This window comes from Ambystoma mexicanum, chromosome 9 (genome assembly GCF_040938575.1).
Source record: "Ambystoma mexicanum isolate Mex_15411 chromosome 9, UKY_AmexF1_1, whole genome shotgun sequence".
NCBI classification, from domain to species: domain Eukaryota; kingdom Metazoa; phylum Chordata; class Amphibia; order Caudata; family Ambystomatidae; genus Ambystoma; species Ambystoma mexicanum.
Window position 1 is genome coordinate 640,325,648 of NC_090931.1, and position 22,664 is coordinate 640,348,311.

Below are 22,664 nucleotides of genomic sequence, written 5' to 3' on the forward strand. Positions count from 1 at the left end.
GCCAACCAATCATCAACAGCAGCCCAGGACATACAACTATGTATGAGGCTGGAAGCCCTGGAGAAGAGGGACGAGGAAAGGGCTCGACAGATGGACGACTTTGAAAACAGAGAGAGGCGGAACAACCTCAGAATTTTCGGTGTTCCTGAAGCGGAGGGGGAAACGGAGAGGGACGTCATTCGAATAGTGAAGGACATCATCACCCTCCTATTTGCAGGGGAAATGACAACCGAGCCAACATTCGACAGAGTGCATAGGGCAGGGAGCAGAGCGGGGCCCCCCCGGTCAATCTTGGTCCGATTCCACTATTACTCCGAGAAGACAAAGGTGCTGGAGGAGGCCCGAAAGACCAGAGAAATCACCTACAACAATGCCCGGGTCTCAATATACCAGGATCTTTCCTCCTACACGCTGGCCAAGCGCAGACTATGTCGACCCCTCACACTACTATTCAAGGAAAAGGGCGTGCGTTATAGATGGGGCTACCCCTTCTCCCTGAACTTTGAATACATGGGCCAACGCTCAACCCTGATCACGGAAGAAGACATCCGGAGTGCCATTCAAGAGTACACAGTGGACCCGCACCCCCGGAGAGGTCCAGTGGGACCAGAAAACCTCAGAACGAACAGCCCCGGCCCATCCGGAGAGAGGAGAAGGCGCACCGGCGCAAGGAAATTTCGGAAAATGAACACCCCATCTCCAGCAAAAGAGGGAGAACGGCATGACTCCGAGGACTGAGAACGGGGGTAACCCACTGAATCCGGGACGGATAGGAGCAGATTCGGAGAGTCTACCACTACTACCGTCCACACGAACAGCAAGTACAGGGGACACACGGTCGGGTTGCGACCGGGGGGGAATGTTGGGGGCTCAAGGGGAGGAGCTTTATGGGTGAAATGCCTGGCCGAGGTGGGCAGGCTGGTGGTTCGGCCAAAAGCCAGCTATGGCAGAACTAATTGGCTGGACGCCGGGGAGGGGGGTGGGGGTATATTCAGGAGTGGGGGTTGTTCAGACACGGTTGGGACACGGGGGGCAGTTGGGGTGTTTTAGGCCCTCCGGGGGGGGAGGAGAAGGGATCCACAAAGTAGAACCAAGGGAGCACGCGAAGGAAAGAGATACGAGGGTAGTGACCGGGAGGGAGGGAATCTGGGACTATGGCTGATAGTCTACCTGCCCTGGGAGTGGGCTCCCTCAATGTACGGGGCTTAAATACGCCCACAAAGAGATCCCTGGTCTGTAGAGAGTTCAGAAGGACCAACCTCGACATCCTCTTCTTGCAGGAAACCCACTGGCCACGGGGGAAGGAACCCAAAATCCGGGGAGGAGGTATTGGGGAGGTCTTCAGTGCATCCCACAAAAATAAAAAGAGAGGGGTGGCCATCTTGATAGCGAGGAACGTGGGGCTTGAGAAAGAGGCTGTGCTGAAGGACCCAGAGGGGCGCTACCTGATGGTGCGGGGATCCCTACAGGGAGCCCCACTTACCCTAGCCGTTGTCTACGGCCCAAATGAAGGCCAAATCCAGTTCTGGGAGGAGGTGAGGGACAAACTTAAAGGCTTCGTCCATGGGACGGTGGTGGTGGGGGGGGATTTTAACATGGTCCTGGACCCAATCCGGGACAGGAAACGAGCTGGTCCCCAGGCCCCCAGGGCACTCGATGAGATCATGGCACGGGGCTTCCAGAGGGTCAACTCGGAGCTGGGCCTGGTGGACACGGTTCCGACCCCTAGAACGGACACCCCTATATTCACTTACTACTCACCCGTGCACACATCATTTTCCCGGATAGATTATGTCCTGGTGGACGAGACCTTGTACCCATTTGTCACTGGCCATAGGGTGGATCCAGTCCCCTGGTCTGACCACGACCTGGTCCGTGTCACCATAGCGAGAGGGGGCCTTAACGAACACAGGGGAAGATGGAAGTGTAACGATTCCCTTCTGAAGGACGAGGTCCTGGCCCAGGAGGTCCTTGACGCCATTACAGAATTCTTTGAATTCAATGACAACGGTGAGGTGCGTACACACACCCTGTGGGACGCGTTTAAGGCAACCCTGCGGGGAGTCCTGATCCGATTGGGAACCCGGAGGAAAAGAGAAAGGGAAGCCCAGGAGCGGCATCTGAGGGGAAAAATCGCCCAACTTCAACCGGGAGGCTCCCCCACGGAGCCCTTAGACCGGGACCGGGTGGCCGCCCTGGACGACTACAGGCTCCAACTAAAAGACCTTCTCCTCCATAAAACAGAGAGAAGCCTCCACCTGGTTAAACAAAAGTATTATGAAAAAGGGGACAGGGCGGATAGAATCCTAGCCTGGAGGCTGAGGGAGGTACAGAGGAGCAGAATGGTGAAGGCAGTGAAGAACGAGGCGGGGGAGCTGGGACATGATACTTCTCACATTGGAGAGGCCTTCCGCCGATATTACGAAAGGCTATACTCGTCTGAGTACAGAGGGGACGGGGGGGAGATCGAGGAATTCCTAAACTCCATCCAGGTCCCGTCTTTGACTAGGGAGATGGCGGAGGGGCTGGAGGGTCCGGTGACCGAGGAGGAGGTGGAACATGCGATCAGTGGCATGAAGGTGGGCACTTCCCCGGGCGAAGATGGCTACTCAGTGTACTTCTACAAAAGGTTTCGGTCGGCCCTCGTCCCCCACCTGGTCAGGGTGTTTAATGCGGTTCTGGAGGGGGGTCCTCTCCCGGACTCCATGATGGAGGCAGTTATTGTAGTGCTCCCAAAGGACGGTAGAGACCCCTCGGAGTGCTCCTCCTACCGCCCGATCTCCCTGTTGAATATTGATGTTAAGATCCTGGCTAAGGTCATCGGGAGCCGGGTGGAGGGGGTCCTACCGAAGCTGGTCTATGGTGACCAGGTGGGGTTCGTTAGGGGGAGACAGGGCTCAGATAATATTCGCAAAACCATAGACCTGTTTCATTACGCCCAGGTGTCGGACCTAGACGCGAGCGTCCTCTCCCTAGACTCAGAAAAGGCATTCGACAGGGTCGAGTGGAAGTTCATGGAGCTCACTCTTCAGAAGATGGGCTTCAGGACCCACATTAGGGACTGGGTGGCCGCACTGTACAGGGCCCCAAAGGCCAGAGTCCAAGTGAATGGTAAATTGTCGGCCCCACTCCTTCTATCACGAGGAACAAGACAGGGATGCCCACTCTCCCCGTTGATCTATGTCTTAAGTATGGAACCCCTGGCAATAGCAATCAGATCACACCTAGACATCAAGGGGATCAGGAGAGGCGATGTAGAATTCAAGCTCTCCCTGTTTGCAGACGATATCCTGGCCTATCTGGTGGACCCAGGGTCCTCGCTCCCCCCCCTCCTGTCCCTGTTGTCCGAATTTGGGCGCTTCTCAGGCCTAAAGATCAACACATCTAAATCAGTCCTCCTCCCCATGAGAACTCGGGACCCAGGCCTAGATTCCCGGGACAGTCTGGGGGGAATAGCGGTGGGGAAGACCTCAATCCGATACCTGGGGATCTTTCTGACCAGAGACCTGCACAACCTCGCCCCTGCCAACTATGACCCCGTTATGTCACAGGTCACCGCCGATTTAAGGAGATGGGGCTCCATGATCCTGTCCTGGTATGGTCGCATGACGGCAGTGAAAATGAATATACTCCCGCGCCTACTATACCTTTTCACCGCCCTCCCCACCAGCGTCCCCGACCAAACATTCAGGGTCCTCCAGAATGCGGTGCGCGAGTTTGTATGGCAGGGTAGGACCCCGAGAACCGCGAAGACCATTCTCACCTTACCTAGAGAGGAGGGGGGGTTCGGGCTCCCTGACTTTCACCTCTACTTCCGCGCCGCTCAATTGCGCGTCCTCCTGGAACACATGAGGGAAGGGATGGGCACATACTGGTCGTACTTGGAGGACATGGATGCGCACCCACTTAAGGTACGCGACCTCCTATGGGCCCCACCTAAATTCATCCCGAACAGGCTCAAATCCCACCCAACACTGGGAGTTCTCTGGGCAATATGGAGGGAGGGCCCCCAAACGGCACATCTGACATCATGGCCGTCCCCGATGTCATCCCTTTGGGGTCACCCACTTAGACTGGGAAACAGGGGGTTCCGTAATGCACAGTCCTGGTCAGACTCAGGGATGGAATGGGCTGGACAACTGTTTAAAGAGGGAGAATTCCTACCATACGAAGACTTGAGGACCGCCCTCGGCCCGGAGTCAATCTCCATATTCGAGTACCTCCGCCTGAAGGGCATCCTGTGCGATCAAGCATGGGGCCAGCGGCTAAAGAGACAGATGACCCCCTTTGAGAAACTACTCGATACTGCAACCTCCAGGAAGGGGGCGGTATCTGCAATGTACAAAATCCTTAACACAGTGGACCTGGGGAGAAGGAGGGGGTTCTGCACTTTCTGGAACGATCTGGCCGGGGAAGAAATTTCGGAGGACTCCTGGTCGAGGATATTCAAAATAGCATTCCACGGGAACCTGTTCACAGCAGACATGGAGCACAACTTTAAAATTCTACAGGGGTGGCACAGAGATCCCGTCAAACTGTCAAAAATGTTCACGGGAATATCCCCCGCCTGCCCGAGGGGATGTGACCAGGCAGGCACGAGGGGCCACATGTGGTGGCACTGTCCGAAAGCGCAAACATACTGGGAGAGGGTAAGGGGTTGGATCGCCGAAGTCACGGAGGAATTGCTTCCCCATAATCCCCTGACAGTGCTGCTGGGCCTCCCCCCAGAGGATACGGAGGTACACAGATACCCGAGAATGTGGGAAACAATGCTGAGGGCCGGGAGGGTGGCATTGGCCCAGAAATGGAAGAGCAGGGAGACGCCCACGAAGGAGGACTGGATACACAAGGTTAAAAACATGTTCTTGATGGACAAATTAACAGCGATGATGAACAATGACACAAACTCTTTTCAGACTAACTGGTACGGGGTACAGCAGATCTGGGGTTGGGAGGTCCACTGAAGCTCGGGGAGGGAACGTGGATGGAAATGGAGACCCACGTCCCGGGGGACAATGGACGACATGCAGCCAAACACGCAGTTGGAATTTTTGTGCTTTTTTCCCGAACTCCGGCCACACAAAGTTTGCTACGCATCTCCCTGTGAGGGGGGTTCTACTGGATCCAAGTTAATGGGGGGGAGGGTTCGTTCTTTTCTGGGAGGGCGGGGGGGGAGGGGTCCTTTTTCTTATTTCGGGGGCTGATGACACGTTTATTACATGGTAAAGCTTCCAGCCTGTTTGTTATATTATGAAAATGTTAATAAAATAAAGTTTAAAAAAAAAAAAATAGTTTTCATATATATTTTTCATTATGGCCCATCTTTTGAGCCAATACAATTTTAGAGTGAACTATTCCTTTAAGTGCTATACAAATAACCTATATCAACATTCGAAATGTCTGGAAGCTGGGAGCTATATTGCTCATGCTTGTAGCCAAGAGGATCCTGGTTGGCTTGAAATCAACTACTACTTTTGATTCCCCAGTGCACCGAGTTCCATACAAACATACCTAGGTGACATTAATGCTGTATATTTGGGAATAGGTAGAAAGGAGCATTAGGGCACCTATAGAAGACATTGAAAACATAATGGGCTATTTATAATATAAAAACAAGTTATATTTTGCATCTCATGTGGAAGCTAGATGTGTGGCCCTCTGTCCAGTTGTTCCTCATTTCTTGTAGGCAATGTTCCCTCTAATTTTCTTTCTCTAAGTACGGAATTGGTTGGCTTTCGTGCACACATTATTTTCCATGTGCACAACTCACTAATGAGGTAAGCCACTTTGTGAGCATGCACAGTTAATGAGCTATCATCCCTGAAGAGAGTTTGGAAGGGAATTTCCCCACCCAACCACTGTAACCCTTTATAAACAATGTAAAAGGTGCACCCTAAACACTTGATCATAAAGAGAGTTAATCAACCAGTCCAAGACTTCAAGGTCTGCCACAGAATCTAGCAAAAGTACTCCCATGAAGAGAAAAATAAGTGTACAAAAAAGCATTGTATGCTCAGTATAAACAATCGGTTTAGTTGTGGCTATTCATTTGTTGATACTGCTCAGTGACAATGCAGAATTGTGTCTGTCATTGGAAAAAACCCTCATATGTATTACAAAAAACAAATATTACTTGTAACTAAGGTGGCCGTCAAAGAATTCGTACAGGATACAATGTTTGCAAAAGGAATAACGACAACGAAAAGGAATGTGTCAGAAAACATGTCAATAGGATTTTATGTGCCACCTTAATGAAGTCATTCAAGAGCCAGGAGAACGTGCATCTCACAATTAGTGTAAGGATGATAACTAAATCACAATAACTGCTCCACAGAATATTAGGATCGGAAATCCTTGTTCCTCTGCTAACCATCAACATTATATTCTGTGAACAGAGCTGTGACAACACTTACTCAAAATCAGCATTTCAGGTAATAGGCAAATATACACCATCCATTTTTGCTCCATACAAACAGGAAAATGTGCTCAACAAAGATACAAAACAATAAACATGAAGGAGTCTACCACCTGCTTCTACCCACAAAGCTCCATTGATCATTTCTAGTCAGGGACCAGCTAAGCAGTTGCATAGGAAGGAACTCTAATAATATTACTTCCCAATCTCAAGAGGCATTTTATGGGGAAAGAATGTTTAAGAAGCATAAAAAGTATCCATACTGGCAAAGCTAGAGACTTTGTTACTCCATGAAAAATCATTTGATTCCAAGTAGTGAGTAAAATCTTCTCAGAGCCCTGCTTGTAACCCTGACATAGAAAGTGAAATGACAAGGCACATAATACAGCCTATAGTGTTGCATACCCTTCCTTCCTTACCACAGCCTAAACATAATTCAACAAGAACCTTACTGAGGTTTCTTATGGGGTTATTGAAGATAATTACATATATATCCCGTTTAAGTTAATAGTAGCAATGCTCAGAGGTAAATCAGATTGAGTGCCTTCTTCTTTAACTAGGGACCCCTCTTCTGCAATTCACTGTTATCAGTTAAACAAGATGCATGGGGATGCTCAATGCTATAAATGCAGAACTCATGATTATATTGGAAAGCCCTCCACAGCTGAGCAGAAAGAAACAGAAGGTGCTGTTTCCTAGACGGTTACTAGAGTTATTTTAGTTTAGCAAACAAACACATTTCCTTCACTGTACTGTACTGCCGAAAAGTCTGACTTGGTTTTTGAAAGTTGCTGATTTCTACCTCATCCCCCTGTGCCCCTCCTCTGCAAACCCCCTTCTGCTCGTATCTCTCCTCGGCTCCTGGTCTAGCCTTCAATACTGGTTGACAGGGCTTTGTAAAAAGTGAGGAATTGTAGCTGTAAAACACACACTGGGATATTTGCAAAACCACAATACTTTGCAAGCAAAACCTATTTAAAGCCTCACCATGATATTATTTTGCAGTGCATGCAAGATTGTTTACAACATACCTTGCTCTAGTATTGTTTGTAAGATTATACAAGTGCTCAGTGAAACTGTTTTTCTATAGCAGCGAGTTACCATATCATTTGTTATGGTCTATGCTCAATGCAAGTCTGAAAACTTGGAAAGGATGCAGATTGTGTGAAAGGCATTCTAGCTGTCTGAATACCTGTTGTTCTAATGCTATGTACGAGTAATGCCAGGCATAGTCCATACCCATTGTCCCTTGCAGGACAAGTAAATGATATTGCAATCTTGCTCTCCACCTATAGGGTAATGCTAGCAGTGCTAAAGTAGGAGACACTGAGCATGACATTTGCCTACTCAAAATCCTAAAAAGGCAAATGAGTACTTGAGTTTTATATTGCGTTGCAACGGTACTGCTTCAAAGCCTGTGTGTGACATATGTACAAAAGCGTAGGAAGCATGGGATGAGGTTTCACATCCAAGTAGCCTGCTTAGTTACAGTCAGTATCCGATATTTGAGCTGACAGATCGGTTACATGGTGTGGATGATACTTTTGCTAAGGACCATAAGTAACAGAAATTCTGGTGCTTGATTTTTGTTCATATTACAACATACATAAAACAGGTGGATGTAGGTACAAGTCTGGTAACCTTTTGCAAAGCCACAGTAGGCAGATTCAAGGTTGTCCGTTATTATCTAAATGTGGGCATGGGCGGAAGTTGGAGTCATAAGGTACAAGTGTGCTAGTCAAGTATAGGAGTCATGGGTCGGGAGGGAAGGTTCTTTGATTAATGTGTGCAGACATATGTTAGTAAGATCTTATGTTCAAAGAGCTACTTTTTCATACTTGTTTGATGGTGTATTCTCTATTTCACGTTTAAAAAAAAACTTTGATGTCTATTAGTATTTTTGGAAAGAAGTTCAAGCACAATAGGTCAACAAGAGAGAAAACCACAACTTTCCCTGACCCCCGCCCACGAACCCTGTTACCCACCACACTCACACAATCGGGAGAAGAAAAAGAAAAAAAAGAAAACTATGGGACAACTACTCCAGGTGACAGAAGAACATAAATACGCAGTTAGGCACAGTTAGCACACATGGTTCTACTCATTGACTCCTAAATTCAACCCCCTGACCCTTGGTGGGGGGCTTGAGCGCAGTTGCTCCTTCTTACACCGGGACCCCATCAGTGGCCTGTACTTCCAGAGCCCCATTTCCACATAAAGGTACGCCATTCAAGGGAGAATGTCTCAACACAGTCATTTGCCATCGCCACCAGTTTTTCATATGTATAGATGTGCCATCATTTCGTCATCAGTTGATTGGGTGGTGGTGTGCCCTTGTCTTTCCAGTTTTGGGCCAGGGCAACTCTCCCTGCTCTCAACATTGATTCTACTAGTTTTTTTGGAGTATTCAAGGTTTTTAAGGCCACACTTGCGCAGTAGGGTAATGTATATAGGCAGGACCAGAATATCAAGATAAGTTAGTACAATTTAGCTTTATTTTGAGAGAAAGCAAATGTCAGGTAACTGCTATGGCTTGTACCATATTCATGTATGAGAAGGTGGGAATTGTCTGTGCACGCTGCTAAAATTCTTCTGAGCGGCACCAAGAAGGTAGCTGGGCAAGAGCACATGCACACAGCTTAGAGAGAACAGTGCTTGTAGGTAGCTCCTGCTTTCTGGGTTATGCATGATTCCCAGGAGCTGCTTTTAGTTCCTGCTCATTCAATATTTATTTCGATCCTTGTATAGAATATAAAATAACACCTGCAAACAAAAGTACTTTAAAAGTAAAATATCCATTTCACTGTGCAGAAAGGTTTGGCTGAGTCACTGATGCATCTCTTTGCTTCTTTACCTCAACAGCAGGCGACCCGACTCGTGTGGGAACGGATGAAGCTGGTGATCGAGCCCACAGCAGGTGTGGGAGTGGCAGCTGTGCTCTCGCAGCGGTTTAAAGACCTCCCCCAGGAGATGCGGAATATATGTGTTGTGTTGTGTGGTGGGAATGTCGACCTGGGCTCCTTGGATTGGCTGCGGGACACACAGGGTCCACCTAATGCCTAAAGACTGACTGTGTAAGGTAATATGGGGATGCAAATGGGCCTTCTTCCCTACCCCATGCCAAGCAAACTGAAGAAGACCAACAGCATATGTGTTGATGACTGCAGTTTATTTAACCTCAGCAACATTGGAAAGCTTGCAGCACAAAAAAAAGACTTCAAGAACTATAGCTGTTGCTTAGATCTGAGAGGCCCAGGGAATTCATGGTTGATCTGAGCCAGGGGTACTGGCTCGGCTCTAAGAGCCAAACACAAGCTGAGTATCTTGTGTTCTCTCCCTCACACCCATAACACAAGGTCCATAACTGGTGTCTTGCCTCGTCACAAGCCCATAACTTACAACCTGACTCCCACTTTTGGCAGATATGGCACAATGAGATAAAATGATTTGCTCAAAATCGCACACTTTAGTTTGCACTTTAGACCACAAATCTCTCAGGTCGCACTGGGTCCTTTTCTCTCATGCCCTTGTACTCATCGCTCTGATGTTCTCTTCGTCTCATTTCCTTCTACTTGCCTCCCTTTTATCCAACCACTTTTCTTTGTTTGTCCGTCTTGTGCTTCCTTTCTGTCCCTCTGATGTTCTCTCTCTACTGCTAATCTTTTTCTCTCTACCACTACTCTCTTCTCTCCTCACTAATACTCCTCCCTGTCCACACCACTACTTTTCCCCTCTCCTCTCCATGCTACTACTCTCCCCCACTCTCTCCTCCCACTACGCTCCACCACACTCCACCCCTTCTCCCACAGTCTCCGGCCTTTCACTCTGTCATCATTCTCAGCCACTCTCAATCACACCTCCCTACACTGTTCCTTAGTCTCACTTAACCACCTTGCACGCCCACTCACACCAGAGTACCACTTTCTCCCACCAAACAATACCTCACCTTGCTGTTATGTTAATGTTAAAGGACATTTGTACCGCGCAATATCACCACCGAAGTGGTCCCCTGGCGCTCTGGCGGCTCTGAAAAGGGGAGGAGAGGGGTGGGTTAGTGTAAATAAGCTGGAAAAGTGCAAGAGAGCAGTGATGTGCTGTTGGCAGCCTCAGCCTGGTGGGTCCGTTGGCTGGGCTTGGGGTGTTTTATGGTCCGTAGTCCTCGTGTGCTGTTGTGCAAGTCTATGTGTGGTTTGTTTTGTTGTTGCATTGTTGTGAAGTTTGTGGGGATTGCTGCGTTTTAGGCTTGTGGTTGTGTTTGGTTATAGTTTGAGAGGTGTATGCAGAGGGATGGAATTGTTAGTTGGTTAGTTAGCATTGCTGTCCTTGCAATTGTGGGATTCCATCTAGGTGCGGTACATACTAGCAGTCACATTTCTATCTAGATTCGACGCAAGCTAAAGTTCAGAATTCTAAGTGTGGTACATGCTAACAGTCACATTTCTATCTAGATGCGACGCAGGCTAGGTTCAGCATTCCGTACTAGTGTGGCACATGCTAACAGTCACATTTCTGTCTAGATGCGACGCAAGCTAAAGTTCAGAATTCTATGTGTTGTACATGCTAACAGTCACATTTCTATATAGATGCGACGCAGGTTAGGTTCAGAATTCTAAGTGTGGTGCATGCTAAGAATCACATTCTGTCTAGACGCGACGCGATCTGAAGTTGCGATTTCCATACTAGTGTGGCACATGCTAACAGTCACATTTCTATCTAGATGCGACGCAAGCTAGGTTCAGAATTCACTTATTCTAAGTGTGGTGCATGCTAAGAATCACATATGCTAACAATCACATTTCTAAAATTCCATCTAAGTGTGGCATATGCTAATAATCATGTTTCTATCTAGATGAAGCGTATATGACTTTATCAATCCACCTCCACATTCCTATACACTGTCCTCCCTCCACTTGGTCTTTTAGTCCTCCTTCTCCTCCCTTGACCTCACCCAAAACAACTTGCACCTACTGGCTTCCTGTGCCACTTTATATCCTCCTCCTTCCCTCTCCATTGGTTATCTCCCTTACTTGGTTTCCCAGGTCAACCTCTGGCTTCTCTCCCCCTCCAGGAGCCAGGTTACAGGTGCATTAGTCCATATAACAAGCACCACCCCCTTTTCGTAAGCAGTTCGGCCAGTGTTTAAAAATTATGACCCGCTCAATGTATGGCCTCATTGTGTGTGCCGGTCTGGAAACAACGGTGCCGGTAAGCTTACCAGCACCGTTATTTCTGGACCGGCACACTATGGGTTAGCCTGCCAGAGCCGCTGTGCCTGACAGGTCTGACCCTGCCAGGCACAGTGGCCACAGTAGGCAAGCCGTCACGGAAGCATCAGCACAGTTAACAATGGTGCCGGTGCTTCCATGGTCCCCATTCCCATCGAGTCCTATGGGACTCGATGGGAATGGTGACTTACAATTTGCCAGCGCCTCTGTTCCCAGACCGCTGGGGTTGTAATCCCCCGGTGTTACCGGGAAGTCATGCGCCAGTAAATCATTACGGGTCCAGTGGCAACCTGCCGGTAGCACCAGCACGATTACCGCTGGACCCATAATGAGGTCCTATGGCTTTCATTACGAGCTACCCGAAAAATGCTGGTAATTGTGTCGTGCTGGTAGTAATGTTGCTGGCTATTCCAGGTCAGCGGGCGTGAGCTCCTCCCCACCCCCCTTGCTGGAAACGGTACTACCGTCATGATGGAATGACCAGCAAATACTTCAAATTGCTGGTGATTCTGCCAAACATCTGCCAGAAACACTGAGCGCAGCACCCGGACTGCCGGAATCACTGCTGCCATTAATTCTGAAGCCGGAATCACCTCCACTGGAAATAGGGTCATCGCTGGAACGGGAGGCTTGGCGGTGGCCATTTTGAAAAACGGAATCCATAAAAAATCACCACTTCCTGCTTCCGTCCACCCCATACCACACTGCAGACATGCCAAGGAGTGGCAAATCTAGGCTGCCAGAGGTCCTGCTACACAACCCGCGCTTCACTGAGCCAGAACTGAGTGCCTTGCCAGACAATGTTGTGGCACATGCAGAGGCACGTTTTGGGGCTGAAAACCATCGTACCACCAAAAGGAGGAAGATAGCCATAAGCTAGGAGGTGGCGGATAAGGTCACTGCAGTGGGGCACAACCCACGCACACCCTGTGACTGCCACAATCGGTGGGACAGGCTGCAGGTGAGGAACATCCTGGCCACCCATCAAAGGGAATCTGCAGCCACAGGAGGAGTGACTGTGGCACCCTTGACCCTGTTACCCTGGGAGGAGACATGCAGCTCCATACTGCACATGGAGGGCATCGAGGGATTCAGGGCTGCAGAGGCCAGAGGCGGGAAACAAGGAGATGGTGAGAAGTATAACAAACCCCATGTAAATGCCAATCATGTGTCCAAATAAATGCATCCCCAGGCAGAGAAACAATACATGGCCAAGGAAACAGGTCTGACACATGTCAGTCACAGCAAATGGGCCAATCCCACACACACATGCCATTGGTTTGCTGGCAGAGGTAGCCATGCAGAATCAAGATAGACAAAATGTAATGACCCACAAATAAGAGGAGCGCCCATGTGCGCCAAGGGAGTACAGGACAGGAAGCAAAGGTCCAACGCACACACGACAACAAGCCACTCTGGCAAACCAACAGTCAATGTGCACTCCCACCATCCACATGTAGAAGCACACATCGTTGCAAACTGGTCAGCCAAACAGCATGACAGGAGCAGGACACACATTGTAGCATCAGTGTAGTGCAAGCCCACACACGTGACTCACTGAAGATTAACTGCATGCTCGTCTCACCCCAACAGGCACATATTCTGACAGTGAGACGGCTGGTTCATCATCTGGCCGGGCAAGTGCAGGCAGGCAGGCAGGCTGCACCACCACCAACACATACAGCCCAGCCACCTCCTCCAGCCCAGCCACCGTCTGCAGCCCAGCCAGCACCTGCAGCCCAACCAACACCTGCAGCCTAGCCAACACCTGCGGCCCAACCACTTACGCCTTTCGTGGAGGTTGCACCGCTGCAACCACCACTGCCAGTAGCCAGACAGGCGACACACATCTGCAGTGGCCCCACTGTGCCTCCCATGCGCAGCACACCTCCAATGCCAGACAAGCCACCGACCTAGTAGGCAAATACCTGCCTGTATTACCGGCCGGTCCATGCTCATAGTGTGCCGGTAATATCGTTCTGCTGCATTGCCGGTATTCGCATTGTTAACGGTGCTGGGAATTCCATTTATTTTATTTATTTTTTACATTTGTATAGCGCACATGGAGCCCTCGGGCATTGTGGCGCTGTTACTTGTAGGGATCTTAGTTACAGGGGATACATGGTGTTACCAGCGCCAGTGATTCCGGCAAATGGGTTTCTATGATGCTCATACTATGCCGGACCTGTAAAAGTGCTGGTTCACAGTATTACAGGCACTTTTAAAGGATACCTGCAAATGTGTAATGAGCCTCTCTGTGTCATGTTAAAAGTTAGGGTCTGAATGGCCACTTTGTTACACAGACCATGCTGTGGTCTCATTGGAAGTAAACATATGGTTACAGTCTGTGTCAGCTAGAGCATCTAGATTGCTGGGTTAACACACAGACTGTTCTGTGGCCCTGCTGCAGGTAAAATACAGGTTGCAGTCTGGCTCCTGGAGTGTGTCTGAAATGTTTCTTGGATGTGAGGGTAGCACAACGGCTCTGTAGTTCCTCAACCGCTTTCTCCTGGTTGGGTTGCTTGCTCTCTCCATCGCCAGGCATTCTGGGTGATGTAATGCTACGGGGCCAACAGAAAGAAACTAGTTGGCATTGTGCAATACAGGCATGGGGCGATAAAAGACAGTACTTGATTCAATATCTACGGACAGGGAGAAGGACTGAGATTGGGACCCTCCCAACCCCCACATCCCACCTCTGTGGCAGGACTGGCTCTGATAAAGACCCTGGTAGGCTCCCCACCCCAAGCTGAGAGGGGTGTCTATCCCATCTTTACAGGATCAGATCCCTGACCCTGTCACAATAACCCACTGCTTATGTTGTCGAAATGTAACATGTTATACCTCTTGTGACATAATGATGGGCATCCATGCAAAACTGTTGTGTAAGGTATAACTAAACATACAAGTTTGTGTAGGTATACTAGGAGCTGTAACACAAGGAAAGCTTGGCCTGCTAGAGATTAATAATTGAGCTCAGGACCAGATCGGCTTCCGCTCCTCAACACACCATAGCAACTACATTGCAGATGATTGCCAGCATACCTCTAGAAGGATAGGAGGAGAGAAGGGGGATAGGGGAATGAGGGAGAGAAAGACTCTTCCCTTCACAAAGCACGGCTCCAGAAGAAGAGGGAGGCAGAGGAGGATATGGTGGCGGGAGCGAGGAGACAGAGCAAGCGAGAGAGAGATAGAGAGAGACCCTCTCAAACACACTAGCTCCAGTGGGAGAATGGAGAGAAGAGATGGGGTATATGAGAGGGATAGAGAGGGATTCCCTTCTCAACACACAGGCTCCAGAAGGAGGAGCGGAGAGGGAGAATGGGCGACGTAATGGGGCAAGCAAGAGAGACATATGGTGCGAGCATACCTCATGCACTAACTGTGCATCTCGAGAGGGAGAGAGGCAGAGAGGGAAGCAGAGGGAACAAGGGGATGAGAGATAGACTCTTCCCCAACACACATGAGAGAGAGACCCCCTCCTCATTGTATAGGCTCTAAAGGGAGAAATAGAGTGAAGCAGAGGGAGAGAGATTAGTCAGTGATATGGCCGGTTGGGTTGGAGGGTAAGGGAAGCCACTGTATGGATTTGAAAGTGAATAGGAAGCAATATTGCATAGAGAGCCAGCAAGCGGATGGGATGTGCAGAAGTGAATGAGAACTGTGACAGGTTTTACTGGGTCAAGCAGCAAAGTTCAATATTTTATTTAGGGGTGAATTAATAAAGAGGGGAGGCCTAAGAGGAGGCTAGAGCAGTAGTCAATGGGAATGAGCATAAGGGTGAAGATGAGTGATTTTGTGGATTGGTAGGTAAGATGGTGACACATTTTCCTAATGTTGAGCATGTTGGGTCTAGCTGCAGTTGTGATGGAGGTGAGGAATTGGTGAAGCTTAAGATTGCTGTAAAAAAAGACTTCAATGTTGCAGGCCACTAGGGATGCTGAGGTCAGCTAGGGAATGTGGTAAGCATAGCAGTGAGTCATGTGACAAAACAGACAGTGTTTCAACTCAGGCATTAACCCCACCTTTCTTGTGTGTTCTAAATCAAACTATTGGCCGCACAGGTAATCCTAGAAACATTATCTATACTAGAAAGTTGAGAGTGTTGGGATAAAGGAAAAGGTGGCATGTCTCTTATGAGATGGTTTGTGTGCCCCTGGTGTCGGGTTTCCTATCTTAACAAGTCCTCGTCTCCAATGGAGACACATTAATCCAAACAAAAGGAGATTCAAACAATGGCTAACACAAATCCCATAAACCTATCCTTAGGAAAGGTCCTTAGCCTTCCAGTTACCCTACACTGATAACAGAAGACCAATCAACTGACCAAATCAATAATTCAAAACCTATTCTTACACTAATCTAGTAACAATGGATCAGGTTCTTTTGCAGGTTACGTAAAGTCTACTCCCCCTCTCCGCCCTCTCTTGTTTCACCTGCTGTTCCAGATCCCCTTCCTTGAGTTAGGACTTTTTCCTCCACCCTTTGTTGGACTGGCGGATGGGCCTCTGTGACACTAGGCATGTTCAGCGTTACTTTGTTCCTCATGCTGATAGTGGTCTGGATGTGTCATAACTTTTTCCCAGCGCTTACGCCTCTGGCTCCTTAAAAGCGTGCTTGTGGAACCTTTAATTCTCACCCCTTATTCGTGAGATCCCAGATTCAGGATCTTCATTAGGTCTCCTCCCATGATTATAGGTTTTACAGTTCTTAATAGGTTTTCTTGTTAGTATGTAGGTTCATGTTTCATACCAGATCTTGTGTTCATTCTTAATCTTCAAACTTCCCTATGTATCTTTTTGCTTGACCTTAGACTTCTCAACTGGGCTTGTGCTAGACTTTCGCTTTCAGGTTTCTTAACATGTCTCTTGCTGGACTTTTGGTTACAGGATTTCTCAACAAATCTCTCGCTAGACCTTGTGTTGCAGACTTCTCATCACATATCAGATTTGTTCCTCTTAGATCCACTAGGTCCCACCTAGACCTCTTCTGCCACATGTACATTTAGATAGTTATTTCTCCTCCTTCTTTGGGCTCTTGCCAGGAAGCTGCAATTATTTGGTTTGCCCAAATCCCACGTGCAAGGGTGCTAACCTTGGGGTTGCTGGTGGAGGCCTCATGCTCTGGTGCCTTCAGTGTCCACAAGGCAGAGGGGTGCAATATTTCGTCTTCTTGGTGGTTTTAGTGAAATAGGCTCACCCTTGAGCTGGTCCCTATTGTGTGGTGCTACAGTTATTCCCAGAGTCTAGTCAGTCTCCACCAGTTAGCCCACTTCATGGAACTCTGCTCCTTCTGGCTCCCTACTTGCTACAAGAGAGCCGAGACAGGCATGTCTGTATCCCTAATAATTCTCTCCCTGAATGGGTTCTACCCGCCCTGTTTATATTCCTCCAAAGGGGGCTAGATTTCCTCCCACTCTTCCCACAGAGTTTTCCCATTCAAAATTGAATCTAGGAATCTTAAGGGTCAAGCCCTTTTACATAATGAGTTTCTTTAATTCTCATTTCATCAGCCTTTTGTTCGAATTGGCTAATCACCTGAGAGTCTTGATTGCTATCAATCGGGATTTGCAAGGAGTTAAAAAGTCCAGTAACGCAGAACACAAGATTGCATGGTTCCATGTCCCCCTGAACTTGTCTGCATTGGCATCTCTCCAGGAACGCTCGACTGTGTTGGTGATTCCCTGTCTCCACGCTCTTCCACAGGTAAACCATGTCCAAGACTGCAAGGTCATCTGTGAATGCCAGAGAGTCAAGCTCATGAGGACTTTGTGCGTTGTTCTTCCAAGAGTATTCGGGGGGGATGTGTGGCCTCCCGACTTCTTTGATATATGTGCATTGTTCTTCCAGGAGTATTCAGGGGTCGCTGTGGCCTCCCGACTTCTTTGATAAATGTCTGGATTCCTCTTTGTTATCAGAGGGAACACTGGATTCTGGGACTCAGAGCCTCTCGATATTCCATTCATTATCTGGGGACTCCTGAGTTTACTGCATGTCCTGGGAGGCAGCTGGCCCATGGGATCCTACCTCAACCACTCCCTGGAAGGTACATTGGGAAGAGGCTGGACTAACCATGTCCCTAACAGCACGCTACCCCTACAGGTGAGGATGGGGAGTCCTACAAATGCACAACAGAAAGCAATGTAATGCTGGCAATTTGCCAGAAAAACATAATGAACTTATAAATATTAAAATAATTAACAGTAGCTGTTATATCATATACTACTACAATCACGAACATGAAGGAAATACGTCAGAGCACCAATAAAACAAGCCAAGTACGACATGTAGTGTCAGATTGTGATAATTTGAGCACAGGTGATCAGTGCACAGTCAGGGTTAGAGTAAAAAAGCCAAAAACAGACTGTGCTATTTCCCTCAAGTGTTTGGAGAACACAGTATTACACCTTCCTCATCACAGTCCCTACTTACATTAGGGGGAAGGCTTCCTGACACAGACTATCTACTAACTTTCCAATTAAATGTGTACCTTTTCACTACCATGTGACCTGTAAGATTGTCCCCCACCAAAACCACGTCCTGTTTTTCTTCTCTCTCATTTCCGACAATAACAAAAATAACTACACCAAAAAGGGAAGACCTACTATCTCCTGAAGAGAGGCAGAGGTTGGATGTAACTTCACGGCAGAGACACAAATGACCGATAGCAGATTAGAAGTGGCAGGAGCTGCAGGGAATAATGGGAATCTTGTCAAGTGCCTGACCGGGCAATGGTGGCCTCTCGTGTGAGTCTAGAACAGTTGACATGGCACTGCACGCCGGAATCTGATCATAGAGCAGCCAGCAACACCTAGGATTTGTCTGGAGAAGCACAAACATATGGGATTTGATAGCCTGGCTCTATTGTTTCCAGCACAAGTGCCACCATCTCCTCTGCCTGGTGTTCCTCCACAACCACCTACTATGATAACAATGCAGTAAGAGAGATTCAGAAGATGATTGCATTAGCCCCTGACATACCCAATCCTCAGCACAAAAATGGGATGATATTGTCAAGGTGATCAGCTAGCGGCATCACCCAGAACCACCTACTTAAGATCCGGAGGACTATGAGTGTTGACACCTTCCCCAAAAAGATCAATCAGCAGGTCTTCTATTCCCGGAGTAGTTTGCAAACCATTGATAAAGGAATGGAAGTTTGTTTGTTAAAACCTGTTCTTCCACGTTTTGAGGAACACTGTTACCATCAGATTGGTTTTGTGAATGAATTTCCACCTATGGTCAAAGGTGACTCTCTTGTCTGCAACTAATTGGCACAGACCACTCTGAGGACTCCACAACCTTATATGCAAGAGACAAAATTGAATCATTGTAGCTATAAAGAGAGCATTTCAAGAAGCCAATTTCTCTATTAGAACAGGCACCCATGCTGCGCACATAGCACAAACACTGGGACTTTAAACAGACCTTTGAGATTCTGCAAACCCAGGAGTATCCTGCTGCTCTGGAGATGAAGAAACAATGCAGACTGCTACTGGATGTTACTTTTGATGGGCTCTGCACCAAAGCTGCATCTGCCAGCTCATTATTAGCCGCTCATCTCAAGGCTTGGCTGAGACCCTGGAATTCAGGGCTCACAATAATTAGTTTCAAATATGAAGGGCCTAATACAGAAGTCTGCGGATGATAGGAAGATCAACCTCATTCGGCAGACTACTCTGCCGGTTCCTTCCACCTCGCAGAGTGACTGGGACTATGCAAGGATTCTAGGTCCGAAGGCCTGTTTGTGGCAGGGTTCCTGGTCAGAGGCTCCCAGTGTCAGATCCTGACGTGCACCTGCCTCCTCAACTTCCAAACAAATCCAACTACAGAAGAGGTCCTCACTATCCAGAATCTAGAAAATTCAGGGAACAGTCCGAAAACTCATAAGCTATTTCCTGCCTTATTGCAATCATCTGTCTCAGATCAATGACTTCTCCAACTCATAGAAGAAGGTTACGGTATAGAGTTCTCAGAATACCCTCCTCTAACAGGCCACGTTCCAACACCCTGCACTATTATCAAGCAGAAAGCGATGGAAGAGGGGCTCCCAGCTCATTTAGAGAAGAAGGCCCTCAGACAAGTACTACACCAGAACAGATGCATGGTTGCCTACTCCATCTGGTTACTGAACTAGAAACAACCAAGTGCCTATGGGCTGGTATTAGACCTTAAAACAGTCCATCAAATTGTAACCTGCCAACAGTTTAAGATGGTGATGTTACAAACAATTCCCCTGGTACTGCCATGTGACCTTTTGGCTTCAATAGACCACATGGATGCATAGCTGCATGTCCCAATAAAAGCATCCTTTCAGGCCCTCCTCATGTTCTTCCTTCTTTCAAGTCAATAACAGTCATAAAGCCCCTTTTTGCAACTGTATTCTTATAGATGGTCTGGGCGACCAAGTTTCAAATGAGTTTCCATTCCCTTCAGAGCAAAAAGAGCACACCTGCCAGAGAGTGCTTAAGTGTCCAATGAGAGATGGCAGCAGAAACACAGGTGATCCCTGGGGTTTCTTTAAACCTCAAACCTTTAGCCAACATCTCCGGAGTCATTGGTGACCTTCATCCCAACAGTATTAGGCCCCCATTTCCTTGTATGGTGACCCTCAGAGAAAATCTGAAGTGGTGGATGGCATCAGCCCACTTTCTATTAGGGGTATATCTTTTCACTCTTGCCCCCAGGGTTCTGACAATGAATGTAAGCTACACCAGGTGGGGATAAACTCTCGACTCGGGTACAGTTCAGACAAGATGGCCCCGTACAGATGCCAATTACTACTCCCAACTGGTTTGAAGTGACAGCTATACAAAGAGCACTCTTACACTTTGCTGCATAATTGCATCATCATCATCAACCATTCTTATTGAGGATGGACAACCAGGTAGACAATTGTTACATACAGCACAAAGGGTCACAGGTTGCAGATTCCTAGCGAATTTAACCCACGGGATCTGACAATGCGAAGGGCTGAATCTGCAATCACTGCCTGTCATCCTGCAAAGGAGAATATCCATGCACCTCTCCTGAGCAGGCAATTCTCCTTACAAGTTCACTACCACACTCCCTTTTCTAGTACCTATATCAACTGCTACCAATGTTTTTTTCAAATGTCCATATCTCCCAGGTCTTGGAAGGTGGATGTGGTCTCACTCCTCTGGCCCCAATGGATGCAATATTAATGATCTCCCATCCCACTAATGTCAATGGTGCCACAAAACATTCAGGAGGAGCGAGTGTAGCTTCTGCAGATTATTACACCATGGCCATGTCCCCCTTAGTTTTCCTTGCTTTGTGAACTAGACCACAGAGACTCTTGGATTCATTCCCTGGTATCCCCTTGTCCACTTCCCTCAGGTGCTCTTCTTAACCCTATGCACGCTGCACTTGGTGACTTGGACAATGAGAGGGTAGGCCTCCATGGATCGGGTTGCTCTAAAGGAGTTCTCCTTTTACATACACAATATTCTGTATTCCAATGCACATTTCAATTCAAAATAAGAATTCTTGTGATTATCAAAACTGTCAGGTTCGATCTGTGTTTGATTTGGACATGTAAAAGTTAAACGCTTTGCCTACACGTGTTTCGCTCAACAGAGCTTCTTCGGAGAATTGAAGAAAAGGTTGGTATACCTAAAGAAATTAATTCTTCCAGTATAGTTTGCTATTGATTATCGATAAAGCCCATAACCATGTTAGTATGAAGCATCAATTCATAGCAAAAATCAAAGACAAGTTTAAGAATATTAAAATCAAAATTAATTAAAGTAGTCAGAAAGACAGATAAAGAAAAAATGAAAGAAAACTGGTGTTAATGTATGATTCAAGTCAAGGTCATTGAAAATATTGATTCATTCGTTTTTGGTGCTAGATGAAGTACTACACTAGCAATAATGTTCTGAGTATTGAAAAGGTCATTAATCTATCTTGGATTGTAATTAACTTGTTCCACATGTTTTTATTCGGCCAATAATCTGCTAATTATTATTTTCTTAATGGTGTTGCATAAATATCCAAATAAGGGTAACTAATTAATATCTGCTCTTCAACGCACCAGTAATATTTCTGTGTTATTACTGTCTTGTCTGAAATTAAAAAGAAGGCTCACGTTCACTTCCTGCGATTATTTGTGTTTGGTATAGGCATCGAATTATCTGTCATTATTAGTGATACCTCCTTATAATCTTTAGTGCCTGTGATGGGCCATCAATAAAAATTATATTGTTTTGCCTGCAGATGATATCCAACCCCGTTTTTGCCTGCAGTATTTAATAGGGCACCAAAATATCAAAATGTATACCTCTGTAAACTTAGAGTTGTTCGTATATTGAATACGTTGTCAGCGTCTGCCTAAACGAGGAATATTGTGTTAATTTAGACTACCATTGTAATGGTAGAGATTCAGGGGCGTACCTGAGGGTAAACCCAAAAATAGAGCCTATTGGAAGGGTTTCATGGCTTTAAAAAAGCTTGTATGATGTTTAAATGTTATTACAGTGTACTTAATTGTTAGCACATTTGGTGGAAGATCGGCTCTTCTCTCGACTTCACTGTGGTTTGCTGCGGAGGGAGACATCCCGTGCCTCAGTCTTATGTGGCATTGGCAACTAATGACGTGATTACATTTGTATCTCACATGGCAAACAGAGTTCTACATCTGTGCTTATAGGCGCCATATTGGAAAGGAATTGTGTTAAAATCTATTTGTGTTTATATTAACAAAACTACTACTGTTTGTGGATTATTGAATTCTGAAAACTCATTCATTTAGGTGCTAACTATGTGATGGGTAGGTATTACTATGTATATCATCTCAAAACCAACCTGTCAGACGTAATAACTTGAGCTAGCATTGTAACCTAAACTCTTTGATGATTAGCTATCCTCAGTGATTTTGAAATATCAGTGTGTAATCTATTGCTGGAAAGGTCAATTATTATTCAAATGTTTTAACAGCATTTGGATATATTGTACATTCTATTACTGGAGAGTTGAGTCTGATTACATTGTTTTGGCTACTAT

The 22,664-nt window shown here is 47.1% G+C and overlaps 1 protein-coding gene across 1 annotated transcript in view; it reads left to right on the top strand.

Annotated features, from left to right (window-relative positions):
- The window catches only part of LOC138488409 (serine racemase-like), a 227,582-nt gene extending 205,705 nt beyond the window's left edge, over positions 1-21,877 (top strand). The window contains exon 8 of the mRNA XM_069615349.1: positions 9,278-21,877. Coding sequence (XP_069471450.1) covers positions 9,278-9,478 — 201 coding nt within the window. The 3' untranslated portion in view covers positions 9,479-21,877. The remainder of the gene's footprint in view (positions 1-9,277) is intronic.
- Positions 21,878-22,664: the final 787 nt, after the last annotated feature.